Source organism: Solanum dulcamara, chromosome 7 (genome assembly GCF_947179165.1).
Source record: "Solanum dulcamara chromosome 7, daSolDulc1.2, whole genome shotgun sequence".
NCBI classification, from domain to species: Eukaryota; Viridiplantae; Streptophyta; class Magnoliopsida; order Solanales; family Solanaceae; genus Solanum; species Solanum dulcamara.
In genome coordinates this window covers 17,949,120-17,969,245 of record NC_077243.1, presented here as the reverse complement: position 1 = coordinate 17,969,245, position 20,126 = coordinate 17,949,120, and the positions used below count along the sequence as shown (strand labels likewise).

At 36.2% G+C, this 20,126-nt stretch overlaps 2 protein-coding genes across 5 annotated transcripts; one reads left to right on the top strand and one right to left on the bottom strand.

Annotated features, from left to right (window-relative positions):
• The first annotated feature begins 5,679 nt into the window (after window positions 1-5,679).
• Window positions 5,680-9,111, top strand: LOC129894162 (probable polygalacturonase). The gene is made up of 6 exons (XM_055969705.1): window positions 5,680-6,064; window positions 6,188-6,496; window positions 7,332-7,452; window positions 7,645-7,819; window positions 8,077-8,147; window positions 8,235-9,111. Exons 1-6 carry the CDS (start codon window positions 5,951-5,953, stop codon window positions 8,927-8,929), a joined length of 1,485 nt encoding a protein of 494 aa, XP_055825680.1. The 5' UTR covers window positions 5,680-5,950; the 3' UTR covers window positions 8,930-9,111.
• LOC129894163 (glutaminyl-peptide cyclotransferase-like) lies at window positions 7,191-18,483 on the bottom strand. 4 transcript variants are annotated; one of them, XR_008767635.1, is made up of 14 exons: window positions 18,195-18,483; window positions 13,336-13,392; window positions 13,143-13,178; window positions 12,747-12,811; window positions 11,894-11,957; window positions 11,357-11,474; window positions 11,179-11,276; window positions 10,656-10,726; window positions 10,538-10,565; window positions 9,963-10,017; window positions 9,358-9,508; window positions 8,710-8,879; window positions 8,563-8,624; window positions 7,191-8,492 (listed from the first exon to the last, which is right to left on the bottom strand). XR_008767635.1 is itself a non-coding variant. In XM_055969706.1 (11 exons), the coding sequence occupies exons 1-11, from the start codon at window positions 18,378-18,380 to the stop codon at window positions 9,378-9,380; spliced, it is 909 nt and encodes a 302-aa protein (XP_055825681.1). In that variant the 5' UTR covers window positions 18,381-18,483; the 3' UTR covers window positions 9,186-9,377. The 4 variants fall into 4 exon arrangements, 1 of the variants encoding a protein (XP_055825681.1); XR_008767634.1 differs by having other exon boundaries at window positions 7,191-8,489; XR_008767633.1 differs by having other exon boundaries at window positions 7,191-8,441.
• Window positions 18,484-20,126: the final 1,643 nt, after the last annotated feature.

The window sequence follows — 20,126 nt, the reverse complement described above, 5'->3', positions numbered from 1 at the left end:
TACAAAAATTACATTTGTTAAGTAAGTGGAATGTCCACTTATATTTTTAAATGAAGTGGGGCCCACTGAAAGTGGGCATCCCACTAAATTACTCCTATATAAACATGCCATATTGGCATGAACGGATGTAGAGAAAAAACATTTTCTGCTTCGTTATATTTCTTGTTTTCCCTTTCTCTGTTTCCCTTCCGTTTCCTTATTCTCTCCGTTAAAATTTGTTCAGATATAGAATACTTTATAACACGTTATCAGCACGAGGCTCCGGCTAATTTTTCAAGGTAACAAAAAGTGGTAAGAGTTTTATTTAAATTTATTTTCATAAAATGACAAATATTTCAAAAATTGAATTTGTTGCTTTGGATATCTCTGGAAAAGATTACTCCTCATGGGCACTAGATGTCGAAATTCATCTTGAATCGATGGGTCTGGCAGACACCATCAAAGATGATAACACGACATCTAGTCAAGACCGTGCAAAAGCTATGATTTTCCTCCGCCACCATCTCGACGAGGGTCTTAAATTACAATATCTTACATTAAAAGATCCCTTGAAATTGTGGAAAAATTTAAAAGAAAGGTATGACCACCTGAAGTTGGTCATGCTTCCACAAGCACGTTATGACTGGTTAAATCTGAGACTGATGGACTTTAAAAATATAACTGAATATAATTTTGCTTTATTTAGAATTATAGCTCAGTTAACTTTATGCGGAGATGAAATCACGGAACAAGATAAACTTGAAAAAACATACTCCACATTTCCACCCGCGAATATGCTCATGCAGCAGCAATATCGCGAAAAAGGCTTTAAAAAATATTCTGAATTACTTTCTCACCTTCTTATTGCTGAAAGACATAATGAACTATTAATGAAAAATCATGATAGTCGGCCAGTTGGTTCTTTGCCACTCCCTGAAGTGAATCAGACAAATTCTAACCAACGAGAAAGAGGCCATGGCCCTAGTCGTGGTCGTGGTCGTAGTCAAAGAAGAAATTTTAATTATGATGCTCGGTTGGCACCGAGAAATAACCAGCAATATAAAAGGCAGGATAAAAAGCCAGAAGCTTTACCGAAGAATAATTCAGAAACAATATGTCATAGATGTGGAGGTGTGGGGCACTGGTCGCGGATTTACCGGTCATCAAAACGCTTGGTTCAGCTATATCAGGCATCGTTAAAGAGGGCAGAAAATAATCCAGAGACAAATTTTATCTCTGAGGACAATATTGAGCCCATGCATCTGGATGTAGCTGATTTCTTTAATTTTCGAGAAGTAAATATGAATGTTGATAAGCCAGATAATATTTAAACAATTCTCTTTGTTGTTGTATTTATTAAATATTATATTTGTATTTTTCTAGATCCATGTAATAAAATAAAATTTTGTATAATAAATTATGTATTTATTATAATATTTACTTTCTTTCTTTGTGAAGAAAATATGGAAATGCATCAAATCTTGTTTGGATCAATGATAAATCACGAGGATATTTGTGTAATTGATAGTGGAACAACCCATGCTATATTTAAAGACGAGAAATATTTTTCCAATTTACTTAGAAGAAAAGCTAATGTTACTACAATTTCTGGTAATTCAAAAATGATAGAAGGCTCCGGAAGAGCTACTATAATTCTGCCTAAGGGAACAAAAATTGTTATAGAAGATGCACTATTTTCTTCTAAATCCCCAAGAAACTTGTTAAGTTTTAAAGATATCCGCAGAAATGGATATCATGTTAAGATACTAAATGAAATAAATATTGAATATCTTGGTATAACCAAGAGTGTCTCAGGCCAGAAATATATTTTGGAAAAATTACCAACTTTGTCATCTGGCCTATATTATGCAAAAAATAGTGCAATTGAAGCACATATGATCGTAAACCAGAAGTTTATTGATCCAAATACATTTGTGCTATGGCATGATCGAATAGGTCATCCTGGATCAATAATGATGAGACGAATTCTTGAAAATTCAACTGGACATCCGTTAAAGAATCAGAAGTTTCTTACAAATGATGAATTTTCATGTGCTGCTTGTTATCAAGGCAAATTAATTGGCAGACCATCGACCTTGAAGGTTGGCATCGAATCTCCTGGTTTTTTAGAGCGTGTACATGGAGATATATGTGGACCTATTCATCCACCTAATGGATTGTTTAGATATTTTATGGTCCTAATAGATGCATCATCTAGATGGTCTCATGTGTGCTTATTATCATCTCGCAACCTGGCATTTGCAAAGTTGTTAGCACAAATAATAAGATTAAGGGCACAATTCTCAGATTATCCAATTAAGGCCATTCGCCTTGATAATGCTGGAGAATTTACATCCCAAGCTTTTAATGATTATTGCTTATCAATTGGGATAAAAATTGAACATCCTGTTGCTCATGTTCATACTCAAAATGGCCTTGCAGAGTCATTTATAAAGCGCCTACAATTGATAGCAAGACCTTTACTAATGAAAACAAAATTGCCAATTACTGTTTGGGGTCATGCTATCTTACATGCAGCAGCACTTGTACGTCTCAGACCGACACATTATAATAAATATTCTCCGTCACAATTAGTATTTGGTCATGAACCAAATATAGCCCATTTAAGAATTTTTGGTTGTGCAGTATACGTGCCTGTAGCACCACCACAACGTACAAAAATGGGGCCCTCAACGAAGGTTGGGCATATATGTTGGGTTTGACTCACCCTCCATAATTCGATACCTTGAACCGTTGACTGAAGATTTATTCACTGCTCGATTTGCAGATTGTCGGTTTGATGAAACAATTTTCCCTCCATTAGGGGGAGAGAAAAAGGAACCCGAAAAAGAAAAAGAAATTGCGTGGAAAGTTTTATCACTATCACATTTTGATCCACGCACCCGCACATGTGAGCAGGAGGTCTAGAAGATCATCCACTTACAGAAAATAGCAAATCAAATGTCAGATGCATTTACTGATTTGAAACGGATAACTAAGTCACATATCCCTGCAGTGAATGTACCTATCCGAATTGATGTCCCAAAAGGACCATCTACAAGTATCATAGCTTCTGAATCTCAAACACGCCAGAAGCGTGGTAGACCGTTGGGTTCAAAGGATAAAAAATCCTAGAAAGAGAAGCGTAAGAAATAATAAAGATGATACTACACAGGAACTTCCTGAAGAAGGTCAAGGTTTGAGTAATCCTGATATTCCTGAAGAAATCAGTGAACCCGATACTCAAGTGAATGAAGAACTTTCAATAAGTTCTACCGGTGATGAGATAAATTTAGATCGATCAAAAATTACGGTGGATAATGTTTTTGCGTATAATGTTGCAATTAACCTCATGCAAGATAGTGAAAGTCTTGAACCTAAATCCGTCGAAGATTGTCGACGTAGATGTGATTGGCCAGAATGGCAAAAGGCAATTCAATCAGAATTAGACTCACTTGCTAAACGTGAGGTTTTTGGACCTGTAGTCCAAACCCCTAAAGGTGTAAAACCAGTTGGCTATAAATGGGTTTTTGTGCGAAAACGAAATGAGAAAAATGAAATTGTAAGATACAAGGCACGCCTTGTTGCACAAGGATTTTCTCAAAAACCGGGAGTCAACTATGAAGAAACATATTCACCAGTTATGGATGGAGTAACATTTCGATATCTCATCAGTTTAGCTGTACATAAAAATCTTGAAATACACCTAATAGATGTGGTTACAACTTACCTTTATGGTTCACTTGATAATGAAATTTACATGAAAATCCCAGAAGGATTAAAATTGCCTGAAGCATGTAAAAAGTCTCGGGAAGTATACTCAATAAAACTCGAAAGATCATTATATGGTCTGAAACAATTAGGGCGTATGTGGTATAATCGCCTAAGTGAGTACTTAATAAATGAAGGTTATATTAATGATGTTATTTGTCCATGTGTTTTTATTAAGAAAACGGAATCAGAGTTTGTTATACTCGCCGTTTATGTTGATGACCTAAATCTCATTGGAACCCCCGAAGAGGTCCAAAAGACAATTGAATATCTAAAGAAAGAATTTGAAATGAAAGACCTTGGAAAGACAAAACTTTGTCTAGGTCTGCAAATTGAACATTTAGCAGACGGAGTTTTTGTCCATCAATCTGCCTACACTGAGAAAATCTTAAAAAGATTTTACATGGACAAAGCACATCCATTAAGTACTCCAATGGTTGTTCGATCACTTGAAGTGGAAAAAGATCAATTTCGACCTCCGGAAGAGGATGAAGAAATTCTTGGTCGTGAAGTACCATATCTCAGTGCTATTGGTGCACTTATGTATCTTGTTAACGCAACTAGGCCTGATATAACATTTTCTGTTAATTTGCTAGCAAGGTATAGTTCTTCCCCAACGCGAAGGCATTGGAACGGTATCAAACACATTTTGCGATACCTGAAGGGTACGATTGATATGGGTTTGTTTTATACTAACAAAGGTTGCGCAGACCTTATTGATTATGCAGATGCAGGTTATTTATTGGACCCACATAAAGTCCGATCTCAAACAGGCTATCTATTTACACACGGAGGAACTGCTATATCATGGCGATCTACAAAGCAGTCCATTGTTGCTACTTCTTCAAACCATGCTGAAATAATAGCAATTCACGAAGCAAGTAGAGAATGTGTGTGGTTGAGATCGATGATACAGTTCATCAAAGAAAGATGTGGCCTGGAAAATGATGTCAAAGTACCCACAATTATATTCGAAGACAATGCCGCGTGCATAGCTCAATTGAAAGGTGACTTCATAAAAGGAGACAGAACGAAACATATTTCACCAAAATTATTCTTCACACATGATCTTCAGAAGAATGGTGATATTGATGTACAACAAGTTCGTTCAAGTGATAATCTTGCAGATTTATTCACAAAGGCATTACCTACATCAACTTTTGAGAAATTAAGATATAAAGTTGGAATGTGTCGTCTCCAAAATATCAAATGAAGCTTTCATCAGGGGGAGTAAAATACGCGCTGCACTCTTTTTTCCTTAACCAAGGTTTTGTCCCACTGGATTTTCCTGGTAAGGTTTTTAATGAGGCAGCATTCAAGGCGTATTACCATATGTGTGTATTTTTTTTTCCTTCACTAGGTTTTTTTTTTCCCACTGGGTTTTTCCTAGGAAGGTTTTTAACGAGACACAATAACTATGTATTTTATTTCTTGTAAAGTGTTTTTTTATAGAGGCATATTACACGTGGACATCCAAGGGGGAGTGTTAAGTAAGTGGAATGTCCACTTATATTTTTAAATGAAGTGGGGCCCACTAAAAGTGGGCATCCCACTAAATTACTCTTATATAAACATGTCATATTGGCATGAACGGATGTAGAGAAAAAACATTTTCTGCTTCGTTATATTTCTTGTTTTCCCTTTCTCTGTTTCCCTTCCATTTTCTTATTCTCTTCGTTAAAATTTGTTCAGATATAAAATACTTTATAACACATTTAAAAATGTGAGTTCCCGCTATTTTTTATTCCCACATTATCTATCAATTCTAAGAGAATTCAATAAATATTTGACCGAGACAAAAAGTGTTGGACTTTGATTTGACACGCTTAAAAGAAGTAAAACTTGTTGAATGCATACTTACAAAATTATTTTGAAACTACTCTTAAAAATAATTAACCATTATGTCATTTTCTCTAGAGTTGACACCTCAGAATCCATTGTCCCGATTTATTTATTTATTTTGTAAGATTGATTGCCTTAGCTTTAAAATTGCATTACCAATTGAATACTTTGCAAATGCAATTATAGCATGACGATTCTCTCATAATCAAATCATCAAATTTCTTACCAGATTTGCATCCAAGTAAATAATAAATTCAATTTCTCTGACTTATAAGTAGCAAAATTTTCGCCATAATAATTGGAATCAGATTAATAAACTTACAAATGTGAAAATCTCCTCACATTGATTAGTTATTAAATGTTTAGTTTGACACAATCTACACTACAATATATAACAGAACCATTAGGCCAATATTCATTCATTCAAAAACTGTGTTCACCAATGGAGTTGTATCACGCATCAACGTGCCATGTAAATCTATTTCTCTTTAATTAGGCCATATACATAGATCTCCTCAATGTCCATTAATTAAGAAAATTATTATTTACCATTATCATTAATTCTTATGGATTTTTCTTTTATTTTTTTGAACAGTTTCTAGAGAAATTGATGGTCCTTTTGACATGGGGAATACTTTGTCTTAGAGCAGCGGAATGTATTGAGTATGAAGCTTTTAGTTGTCGAAAGCACACAGCATTTTTGACAGATTTTGGAGGCAAAGGAGACGGGAAAACGTCAAACACCGAGGCATTTCGAAAAGCCATAAGTGAATTGAGCAAATTTGGAACAGATGGGGGAGCACAGCTCATTGTTCCTCCTGGAAAATGGCTAACAGGGCCATTCAATCTCACTAGTAACTTCACTCTTTATATACACCAGGATGCTTTCATTCTAGCTTCTCAGGTTTCATTCATTCCTTGTCTCTCTTTTTGTTTTACTTCAAAGAAAATTGGTTTGATCGAGGAACTTGGTGAGGGTTCGATTCCCCATTGTGTAATCCTCTCCTCCATTTCCCCTTAAAAAAAAAAGAAATTGGTTTGATCTTTTTTCTTATCCTCCTAATCAGGAGGAAAAGGAGGGAGGGAAATGATAGAAATCAGTGAAAAAACAATTTCGCTGACCACATAAATTAAACACGAACCGGAAATGTTTTGGTGAAAATGTTTGTGAATGAAGGATCTCACTGAATTGAATCTGTTCATGTTTAAATATGTGTAGGAAAAAACCATAGTTCAACTCTTTGACAACATTACAAACAAACAAAACCCCTGTGTCTCCACGATTTATTTTGTTCCTTGATACCCCTTAAAATCGTCTACAGGTATCAATGGTTACAAATTAAATCAGAAAATTTACAACATATTAAATTTTCAGATAACCAATTGTGTATTATCACAACTACTTTTTTTTTAAAAAATTGTCCCAATGTTCCAATTTTCCTGCTACATTTTAATTAATTTTCTATATTTTATTTTATAAAAAAGACACGTAAGAATCTCTATATTAGCTAGGGCATTTCATTTAAAGAACTACATCAACATTATTTTTGAGTTGACGTAGCAAACCTAGACGAGGTTCCTTGACGTAAGCAGTGGTGTAGCCACATACTAATTATATAGATCAAACTTTACTGTTTTATACATATATAATGAATCTTGGATAAACTTAACGAAATTCTTAACTTTACTTAAGATGCAACACTTGTTGTTAGAATACACATATGTGATTGTTTGTACAGGATGAGGCAGAGTGGGATTTAGTTCCACCATTGCCATCTTATGGAGTAGGAAGAGATACTCCAGGACCAAGGTTTATCAGTCTCATTTTTGGAACAAACTTGACTGATGTAGTCATTACAGGTAAATATCCTCTTTGTACTATCAAGACAAAATAATATGCCAAGTACAACAATTACTACGCCTCAGTCTGAAGCTAATTGGGATTGGACGTATGAATCCTCAATATCACAAATCCTCTGTTTGGATCCATAATACTTCAGACACTAATGCCAACAATGTTAATTGTTTTATATGTATGCTGATGATGATTAGGTGGAAATGGCACCATAGATGGTCAAGGCCAACAGTGGTGGACTAAATTTCGACAAGGTCAACTGAAAAGCACCCGACCTTACCTGATTGAGATCATGTTTTCTGATCATGTTCAGATTTCCAATCTTACATTGATCAATTCTCCTTCATGGAATGTCCATCCTGTTTACAGCAGGTTTGCTTTCTTGTTCCTCTCATTTATTTATATCATATCCTTTTATAATTCGCGTGGCCATCTTTGGATTTGTGCCACGTGGAGCCCACTAAAGGAAAACCTGCCTACCAGGAGTTTCTCCATTCTCAAGGGACGAACTAGGCATCTGGTTAAGGGTGCTGAGATCTTATCATCCCACCACACTCCCTAGCGGTGCTTCTTAACTTACTTTGATATGTACTCTTTGATTCTAATTCTTCTTTCTTCAAAAATTGCAGTTTTGTGGTAATTAAGGGATTAACAATCCTAGCACCAATTGATTCACCAAACACAGATGGAATCGACCCAGGTTTGTCACAAGAACAGACGCCAGTAAATATGTGAGAAAACGACATCCTCTAGTGAAGTAGTTACCTATTCATTTTTGGTTGTGCAGATTCTTGTTCCAACACAAGAATTGAAGATTGCTTCATAGTCTCAGGGGATGATTGCATAGCAGTGAAAAGTGGTTGGGATGAATATGGAATATCATTTGGAATGCCTACAAAGCACCTAATCATAAGAAACCTCACCTGCATATCTCCTGATAGTGCAGTCATTGCTCTCGGAAGCGAAATGTCCGGTGGCATTCAAGATGTTAGAGCTGAAAACATTGCAGCAATTAGTTCTGAATCAGGACTGAGGATCAAAACTGCTGTAGGAAGAGGGGCATACGTTAAAGACGTGTTTGTGAGAGGAATGACATTGCAGACAATGAAATATACCTTTTGGATGACGGGCGATTATGGGTCTCATCCTGACGATCATTATGATCCGAAAGCACTTCCTGTCATTCAAGGAATCAATTTAAAAGACGTTGTAGCTAAGAATGTTACAATAGCAGGGAAATTAGTGGGGATAGATGGTGATACCTTCAATGGAATTTGCATATCAAATGTGGCCATCGAGTTGTCAGAACATGCTAAGAAACTACAATGGAACTGCAGTAATATACAAGGTGTTTCTAGCAAAGTCAGTCCTCAGCCGTGTGCTCTGTTGCCTGATAAGAAAATTGATTGTCCTTTCCCCACTGATACTTTACCTGTTGATAAGATTCAGTTCCAGACTTGTGCTGCAGCTGCTATGCATTAAGTAAAAGATAGAAATACCCAGCTAGCCCCTTGTTATGCTTTAATTTTTTGGAACCATTTTGATTATTAATTAAGCAACATTTGCTCCAGTTCATGGTTTCCAGTCTTCTAGTAAACTCAATTTATGCAAGTTCCTGTCAATGCTTCACTCTTGGACTTGGACAATATGTACCTAAGGATACATTCGTAAGTAATCTTTGAAAGGCCTCAAAAGAAGCCATTGGTAGTAGTTGGGGCAGCGGGATGTGGACTCAGAGTGGGTGTTAAACACAACAGATACAACTTATTATGACTTACACTGCCTCATTCCATTTTTAATTATGTTGCAGTATGCATAAGTATCTGATGTTATACATAGCAACAGACGTAAAATATAGGAAGAGGTGATCAAGATATGGATGTTGCTAAAAAAAAGCTCCAAAAGTTTACATGAGAAAGGATAAACATAATCAGCTCTCTAATTTTCCAAGATAGAATGCTTCTGGGATGCACAAGTTATTGATTTCTCCAATTAATGGAGCATTTGGTGGGAGGGGGAGCAACTTGATCTCGAATATCTTTGGCCATAATTTCCCTGTCACTGCAATGAAGAACAGAATGGTGTCATTCACAGAACCTTCCAAATTCTATAGATCGCCAAATTAAACTGTAAAAACACAGCATCATGGCAGAAATTCCTTTATCGGACATCTTATATTGGTACCAAAGATATATATTGTTTTGAGCCTTACAGAATTGAGGCTACTAGTTAAGTTGAATGAGAGCTTCTGATGCATGGATTGCAGGTTAATGATAGAGGGAGAGTGGATACAATTAAACCAAAGGTGAATATTGTGTAACAAGGTTAAACAATAATATGATGTAAGAACATATGCGGAAGATAGAGCCTTCATGATTAGAAATATTTCATTGATACTGATTTGGCGAAAACAGAAAATTGGTTATGCATTATAGAACAAATGTTAAGCTTAAGTGCATATTTATCCAAAAAGCTGTTGAAGATCACACAAAATACTATAATGATTAATTCTTACCAAAAATCCGGTCACTATCTCTGTCCCATGCGATTCCATTCAGGACCTCAAAGTCCTGCAGTGAAGTGCAATAGCGGATTTAACTTTCACTCTATATTTGCATCAAAGAACAGGGGGGGGGGGGGACCAAAGGAATACGAAAGTGCAAGGGATGAATTTCTTTCAATGATGGAAGCAAATGACGTCACTGGTTCCTAGTTATTCAGTAAAAGGAGGGGAAATGAAGGTAATCAATTTGTTTAAAGAATTAACCTTAAATTATTGGAGTAAATAATTTCATATATGGAAGCATTCACACTTCCCATCAGTATAGCCTTATGTTCATCTGAAGTGAAGAGGTTATAAACTTTTCTTTCATCTTCCCTCCTCACTTACTCCAAACAAGGTACAGACATACAGCTAATTACCCATCCATATCATCAACCAATGTTACACCATCCAAGGCTTACCAACAGAAGATAAAAACCAAAAACAGAAAGAAAAAAGCGAGAGACAAAGAGAGGAACAGAAAGAGATACCAAAATAAACAGAAAGCTCTTAATAACACATCTTATGTGAAACAGTAAAGAAGTTACCTTATAGCCTCTTGATATTAAATCTTCCCTGAAAGAAGTCATAGAAGCTATCTGTTAATAAATCTTGACCAGAACTTGTGAACTGCAATACATTAGGACAAAGAACAAAAGCTAATACCTTAGAGATTGAAGGAAAATCCACCCGATCACAGTGCCATCTTTTGGTGAAATTCTAGCAATGCAATCAGTCTGCAGAGAAAGGCAATGCCAACATTATTTCGGTCTCTAATTCAGTGTCAAACTCGGACTTAAGAAATACGACACTCAGATGTGAAAAAAGAAAGTTGTCTGCCGCCATTTGGTGTCATAACCATATCAAATGGTCTAACTTACTTCTATCTGAATAAGAAAAGGAGAGGATTTAATTGAGAGGCACCAAATAGATTATTGGTTCATACAGTGATACCATGCCCAACATATCTTTATTTACCCAATAAGTTATACAAACTTATATGACATAATACAACTACCTTCTCAAGCAAGGCTTTTTTCTGGACCTATTCCCCAAAATACTATAACCAAAACAACTATTTGTTAAAGTTGCTCAAAGATGTCTTTCTAAATATGTGGATAGTGTAAAATAAATGGGAAAAACAAATCCAAAGCCCAAATGGAACTCAGTAAAAAAGAGTGATTTATACCATATAGACATTTGCCCAGACTTCATCTTTCACATACTCCAGCTCATTGAGGTAGCTCACTTCATGCCCTTTAGACTTGACAATTTGTTTTCTGACAACTGCACCAAGGAAAGGAGTATCTCCATTTTAAGGAAGCAAAGAAGAAACTAAATATCATGTAGACTGTAGATGGAAAAACCTTTCATCGTCTTAGGGTCAATCTTATATAATGTTGATGTTCCATCACTTCCAAAAAGCACTTTCCCATCAGTTGCCAATCCCCAACCATCTTGCATGTGATGAGTAAACTTTTTGAACTGCATATAATTTCAATTCTAAAAATAGTGAACTAGGGGTAACTATAAAAAAGAATTTGGTTGCTCCAATAAAGGGCTTCCATCAGGTTCTTAAGAGAAGGATTTAGTTTATCAATTTTTCATAGTTTCATGTGATGTTATGAGAAAGGAAAACTTCGTATTCAAGATGATAATTTTAACTTGAACGTCAAATCAAATAGAGGACCTAACACCACATATCAAGGATGAAACAGCACTATTATAACAGTTAACTAACATGTGAAGGCTGTGAAGTTAATTGAGGCAATAATCCTACAGACGCTACTTTTCTCATAAAATACATCAGGAACTTCCATATTACAACAAGCAACATCCAAATTAAAATCAGGAAAAGAAGATGATTTAAATGAAAGCACACAAAGTAATGTGGGCAAACATACTTTGCTAAAGTTGTATCGATCATATATGAAACCGGTATCCTGCAACCATGTTAGTTGGAACAACCTACAAAAATCGCCAGCTGTTGCGTAAGAACTAGTGGTCAACGTAAATTCAAAATAGTAAACCATCACTAAAAGAATAAAGGAAAGGACACAAAAAGACACAACGATCAAAAAGGAAAAAGCTAAAGAAGAGAAAACTTGGTCTGGTCTAATGTACACCAGAAAGTATATTGTGAATATATTTAAAATAATCCTAAGATCGGTGTCCTCTCTTTTCCAAATTAATTGTTCTAGTTCTATTTCGGCTATCTCAAGCATGTGTTCATAAAAGGGATGCCATTTTTTCATACATGTAGAAATAGAATAAAATTTCAACTCTTACTTCTTCTATGTACCTCGTCAAAGATGGACAACTAAATTGGACATAGGGAGAGCAGAAGTTGTCAATTTGGTAAAAGAAAGACTGCTACTTAAGCACAGCCAAAACTTCAGATTATAAACAAACTTTCACCAAATTCGAGTCATTAATTATTATTTGAAACAGCATTACTTATCTGCAGTTTCATAATGACAATTAGCCCCAAAATTAATACAAAGCTAAATGCTATTAATATATAAGCAACAACATTTATATTCCTACCAAAATTTGATGTGCTCATAAGCGTTACAAAAATGCTGCAATAGTCAGGACAGAATTCAATTGCAACCATTATTAGCTAGGAGATGATAGAACAGCATAAAAGTACTACATATTATCCTATCTGATAAATGCAAGATTGCTTACTTAGCAGTTATCACAAAACATTTTCCACTATTTCCAGAATCAGGAAATGATCTCTGTATCCCTTACCTCTCACCAAGAAGAGTTAAACCTTCCCCAAAGTCAGAAGACTGCATTTCATGAATAGTTTCAACCTGTGGAGCCAGCAACAGAAGATTCCTTTTAGGTCCAAGATGCACACTTTATGTTTCAACTATAGATACTTGTTCGTTCTCACACGATAAACTTCATAAAAAATGGATTATGCAGATTATAGATAGAAATGTTAGCACTTTCAATTGGCAGAAGCTGTCCTGTGAGCCTGCTAAACTAAGAAAAAATGTAGTGACAAAATCTTCTTAGTTTCCAGCCACGACGGACAAGCCAACAGAAAAAAAACCCAAACATGAATACTTATTTTATATGGTCACAAAACTACAAAATTGCATTATGGTTATACTTTTAGAAATCAAGTTGTAGGCGTACCTTACCGTTCAGCAGCGCAACTTTTCGAACAGATGACTGCATTTTTTAGAAAGAGATTTTACCCATGTTAAGACTAAAAAATAATCATGAAGTCAAATCAAGTGTGTGTGTGTGCGCGCGCGTGTGTGTATATATATATATATATATATATATATATATATATATATATATATATATATATAAGGCAACTCACACGTCCGTAGAGTCCAGTTGATTCAAAGAGTGTGTTATTTTCTGCATAGAGAAGCCCCTGAAGGATAAATACACAACATCAGGGACCAAAAGCAACCAACTAAATTTCCAGTGAAAATAGGCAAAAACTATTACTAAGAGCAATGATGGCTCAACGTAAGAGGTATCAAGTATATTCAATAAAACTTGCTTCTGCGTGTGTCACACGTGCATCTCGTGTGCACATGTATCCGGTACCCATGCGTGCATCCCATGTCAATTAGTAAAAATATTTTAAAATTGCAAGATAGTCAAAATGCGTTTTGAACGTGTAGTCAAAAAAGGAACAAAATGCGTTTTGAACGCGTAGTCAAAAAGGGAGGTTCAATACGCGGATTTTACGCGTTTCTAGTTTTCTATAAATAGAAGACCTCTTGCCCTCATTTATCTCATCCCAGAAAGAGAGAGTAAGAATACAAAGAGAGTTATACACCAAGATAAATATTTTAGTCTTGAGTGTCCTCTTTAGTAGTTGTTCCTTTTACAAGAGAGAAGTGTTTATTGTTGTTTTCTCCTTGTATTTGAGAGTTGTGTACTCCATATTAAAATAGTGAGATCCTTCTACCCGTGGTTTTTCCCTTCTATCATTTAGAGGGGTTTCCACGTAAAATTCTCGTGTCCAATTTATTTTCATTATTTTCATCATATCAAACTTTAGTTGTGATGCTTCCTCCCCCCAAACAGTGGTATCAGAGCCCTCGGTTATTCTGTCTGTTTTATGCGAATGTACTATTTGTGAATAGTAAATTTGGTGAATAGTACTATTCACGTTTGTCACGATTGTTCGCAAAAATATTCAGAAACGATCTAGAAGGGTGTGAAGCAAATAACAATGTCGAGTACAACAAAGTTTGATGTTGAAAAATTCAATGAGACTAATTTCTCACTATGGAAAATGAAAATAAAAGCGATATTGAGAAAAAACAATTGCTTAGCTACTATTGAAGGCAGACCCACAGACTTTGTTGATGACAACAAGTGGAACGACATAGACATCAACGCAGTTGCTGATCTACACTTGGCACTAGCTGATCAAGTGTTGTCTAGTGTGGCGGAAAAGCGGACGGCGAAGAAAATATGGGATACTCTTACGGGGTTGTATGAGGCCAAGTCTTTACATAATAAAATCTTCTTAAAAAGAAGATTGTATACTCTTCGAATGACAGAATCCATGTCAGTTACTGAACACATCAATACTTTGAATACTCTGTTTTCGCAACTTACAACAATGGGTTGCAAAATAGAAGGGACTGAACGTGCGGAGCTTCTACTTCAAAGTCTGTCTGACTCGTATCATCAACTCATCATCAACCTGACAAACAATTCAGACAGTCTAGTTTTCGATGAAATTGCAGCCGTTGTCTTGAAAGAAGAAAATCGGCGCAAAAATAAGGAAGACAGACAAGCAAGTTCGCAACAAGCTGAAGCTTTGATGATGGTGAGAGGAAGACCAACGGAATGTGGCCCCAGTGGAAGTTACAATCATGGCAGATCTCAATCAAGAAGTAACAAGAATATCAAGTGCTACAACTGTGACAAGAAAGGGCACTTCAAGAAAGATTGTCCGTTCAAGAAGAAGAGTGAAAACCCTGAGCCATCAAATGCTCAAAGGAATGTTGCATGTACCTCGTATGATGGCGATATTTTATGTAGTGAGGCAATATCAAATAATGAAGGCAGAAAACGTTTCGCTGATGTCTGGATCATGGACACAGGAGCAACATGGCACCGCAATTGATCTAAAAACGCCAATGGAGATGTGGACATGAAAACCAGTTGATTATTCTCGCTTACATATATTCGGAAGTCCTGCTTATGTTATGTACAACACCCAAGAAAAATCAAAGTTGGATCCAAAATCCAGGGAATGCATTTTCTTAGGGTATTATTGATGGAGTCAAGGGGTATCGCTTGTGGGATCCCACAGCCCGCAAGGTGGTAATCAGCAGGAATGTTGTATTTGTTGAAAACAAGATACAAGCAAAAGAAGGTAGCACTTCAAAAGAAAAATCAGAGGCTACTACAGTTGAAGTTGAAGAAATAGAAGAAGTTCTAGTTTCTTCTGAAGCAGCACCAGAGCACGAAGAACAAGAGCAAGCTGAGATCGAAACTCCAGAAGTTCGACGGTCAGCTAGGGAGAGAAGAGAATCAGCTTGGCACTCAGATTATTCTATGGAGAGTAATATTGCATACTGTCTACTAACAGAAGATGAAGAGCCTTCAACTTTTCACGAGGCTATGAAAGTCCAAGAATCATCTCTGTGGGTGGTAGCAATGCAAGAAGAAATTGAAGCTCTCCATAAAAATAAAACATGGGATCTTGTTCAATTACCACAAGGAAGGAAGGCCATTGAAAACAAATGGATCTACAAGATCAAACGCAATGGTAATGATCAAGTGGAGAAGCATCGTGCAAGATTGGTGGTAAAAGGATTCGCTCAGAAAGAAGGTATAGACTTCAATGAGATATTTTCTCTGGTGGTTCGACTCACAACAATTCGAGTGGTCCTGGCGATGTGTGCTACATTTGACTTGTACTTGGAGCAGTTAGATGTCAAAACTGCATTTCTTCATGGAGAACTTGAAGAAGAAATTTATATGCTCCAACCAGAAGGTTTTGAAGAACAGGGAAAAGAGAACTTGGTTTGCAGGTTGAAAAAATCTCTATACGGTCTCAAACAGGCGTCGAGATGTTGGTATAAGAGATTTGATTCCTTCATTATAAGCCTTGGATACAACAGACATAGTTCAAATCCTTGTGTTTATTACAAGAGATTTGGTGATGAAGATTTTGTTATTTTGCTGTTATATGTTGACGACATATTGGTAGCAGGCCCCAACAAAGATCGTCTCACAAATTTAAAGGCACAGTTGGCTAGGGAGTTTGAAATGAAGGACTTGGGACCAGCAAACAAGATTCTAGGGATGCAAATTCACCGAGACAGAAATAATAGAAAGATTTGGCTTTCTCAAAAGAACTACTTGAAGAAAATCTTGAGACGCTTCAAAATGCAAGACTGTAAGTCAATTTCTACCCCACTTCCTATTAATTTCAAGTTATCCTCAAGTATGTGTCCTAGCAATGAAGCAGAGAGGATGGAGATGTATCGAGTACCGTATGCATCTGCAGTGGGAAGTTTAATGTTCGCTATGGTATGCACAAGACCTGACATTGCACAAGCAGTGGGAGTGGTTAGTCGATACATGGCTAATCCTGGTAGAGAGCATTGGAATACTGTTAAGAGGATCCTGAGATACATCAAGGGTACCTCAGATATTACAATGTGTTATGGAGGATCAGACTTTACTGTTAAAGGTTATGTTGATTCAGATTATGCAGGTGATCTTGATAAAAGCAAGTCCACCACAGGTTATGTGTTTACTCTTGCTGGAGGAGCTGTAAGCTGGGTTTCAAAACTGCAATCTATCGTGGCAACATCTACGACGGAAGCAGAATATGTAGCAGCTACACAAGCTAGCAAAGAAGCAATATGGATGCAGATGTTACTGGAGGAGCTCGGGCACAAACAAGAGAAGATTGTTCTGTTTTGTGACAGTCAGAGCGCTTTGCATCTTGCAAAGAATTCGGCATTTCATTCAAGGACAAAGCACATACGAGTTCAGTATCACTTTGTTCGTGAGAAGGTGGAAGAAGGTTGTGTGGATATTCAGAAAATTCACACTAATGACAACCTGACAGATATATTTACGAAGCCGATCAACAGTAACAAGTTCATATGGTGTCGATCTTCTATTCGCGTAGCAGAAACGTAACATTGCAGTAATTGGATAGAAAGGATGGTGTGAAGACTTAATTGATTCTCAATTAAATCTTCAAGTGTGAGAATGCAAGATAGTCAAAACGCGTTTTGAACGCGTAGTCAAAAAGGGAGGTTCAATACGCGGATTTTACGCGTTTCTAGTTTCCTATAAATAGAAGACCTCTTGCCCTCATTTATCTCATCACAGAAAAAGAGAGTAAGAATACAAAGAGAGTTATACACCAAGATAAATAGTTTAGTCTTGCGTGTCCTCTTTAATAGTTGTTCCTTTTACAAGAGAGAAGTGTTTATTGTTGTTTTCTCCTTGTATTTGAGAGTTGTGTACTCCATATTAAAATAGTGAGATCCTTCTACCCCGTGGTTTTTCCCTTCTATCATTTAGAGGGGTTTCCACGTAAAATTTTCGTGTCCAATTTATTTTCATTATTTTCATCATATCAAACTTTAATTGTGGTGCTTCCTCCCAAAAACAAAAATCACATATATATTATTGTTAAACATGTGAGGTATATATCATCTAAAGTAAAAGGAAATTAGTGCAAACTCAAAATGACGAAGGATGATCCTATTTGGACATACTTGATAACTAAAATCAGGTTGTTTCTTAGAATAGTTTGTTGAGCATAGGAGACTACTGCTATGAACTATTTTCTTTTTTACCTTAATTCAATATTTTTTTTAATTTTAGTAACTATTGAGAAATGCATCCCCAAAATTTAGGCTTGCACTTGCGTCAGTGGCTTTTGTACTGAGCCGGCCCTGACTAGTAGACAGAATGTAATGTTGAATCATAAAAAACTTTCTAAAATTCAATAATATCATCAAATTTCTTCAAAATTTAACTTGAAATGTTAAGAAAAATTATTTCCAAATAAAAGCTACAGTCACCAGAAAGTAAATTTTACAGAAAAAATTGGGGAACAACACTATGGTGATCAGCGACTAAATGTCTCATTTCCGCCTACTAAATAATGCAGAAAACTCGAAATTCACAATGCTTATGTTGAAAAATAGAGAAAATCGCGAAAAACTAATGAACCTGAGTGTAAGCTTCGGGGTCGTGAGGGAATTCGTTGATGACTTTGACTTTGTAAACTCCATATGATGCTTCAGCTTCACTGAAGACAGTAAAGCTCAGCAGGACAATCAAGCCTATAACTGCAAACCTTCGATTTATCAGAGACATTTTCGTGTGATGATAAATAGTTGAAGCAGAAGAAGCCATTGATGATTATTAAGAGAATTTGGCAAAAATATAACTAGAAATCAGTTGACGGGATGACCGTTGACATTGTACCTTGAGTTATCTCCAGCGTCCGATTGATAAAGGATAAGACGGGCAACCGGCTTGGCCCTTCTGCTCCAGGACATTTGCTCAAATTCCACGTGAATTGCGATTTTGAATTTAATATTGAAGTGAAAACTATATTCCTTCCGTTAAAAAATAAAAATGCTCTTGGCGTGACTACTATCTCCATATCGTTTGAATTATTCAACTATAATGTACATAGTCACATGGATGCCCATGGGGGCCACTCTCTTTCACTTTCTGTCTTCTTCGTCAATTTGCTTATTTTGTTTATTTTATAATATGTTATCAATATGAGCGTCCGTTATTTTGATTTATTTTAAATAGAAAATATGGATATGTCATAAATTTTATTTTGATCAATTAATAATTAATCATGAAGATATTTGTGTAATTGATAGTGGAACAACATATGTCATATTCAAAGGTAAGAAATACTTTTCTTATTTGCTTAAAAAGAAAGCAAATGTTACAACAATTTCTGGTAATTCTAAATTGATTGAAGGCTCCGAAAAAATTACTATATTTCTGCCTAAGGGGACAAAACTTGTTATAGAAGATGCGTTTTTGTGACGACCCCCTTCTTAGGGCCCACATATTCAGGTATTGTCTATGCCAGGGCCAGCCAGTTCACACCTTCATCACTCTTCACGTTGCAGCTCAATTGGTGACAGGCGACCCCTTAAGGTGGATGTAAAGGAGCCAGAGGTTCCGGGTTCGATACCCCATAGCGTTGCAGCGTGAAGAGGGATGAAGGTGCGAACTGGCTGACCCTGGCATAGACAATACCTGAATATGTGGGCCCTAAGAAGGGGGTCGTCACGGTTATTCTTTTATAAATCCACAAGAAACTTTTTAAGTTTCAAAGATATCCGCCAAAATGAATATTATGTTGAGACACTAAATAAAATGAATATTGAATACTTTGGTATAACCAAGAGTGTCTCAGGCCAGAAATATGTTTTGGAGAAATTACCATCCTTGTCTTCTGCCTTATATTATGCAGAAATTAGTACAATTGAAGCACATTCGATCGTAAATCAGAAGTTTACTAATTTACATGATTTTGTGTTATGGCATGACCGAATAGGTCACCATAGATCAATAGTGATGAAACGAACTCTTGTGATGAATTCTCATGTGATGCTTGTTATCAAGACAAGTTAATTGCCAGACCATTATCACTGAAGGTTGGCATCGATCCCCTGATTTTTTTGAACGTATACATGGGGATATATGTGGACTCATTCATCCACCTAGTGGGTTGTTTAAATATTTTATGGTCCTAATAGATGCATCTTCAAGATGGTTTCATGTGTGTCTATTATCATCTCACGACCTAGAATTTGCAAAGTTATTGGCACAAATGATAAGATTAAGGGCGCAATATCCAGATTATCCTATTTAGTCGATTCGCCTCGATAATGTAGAGAATTTACATCCAGGCTTTTGATAATTATTGCTTATCAATTAGGATAAGAATTGAACACCACATTGCTCATGTTCATACTCAAAATGGCCTCGCATAGTCATTTATTAAGCGCCTATAATTTATAGCAAGACCACTACTTATGAAAATGAAATTGCCCTTTATTATCTGGGATCATGCTATCTTACATGCAGCATCACTCACTCGTCTCAGACCGACCAATTATAATAAAT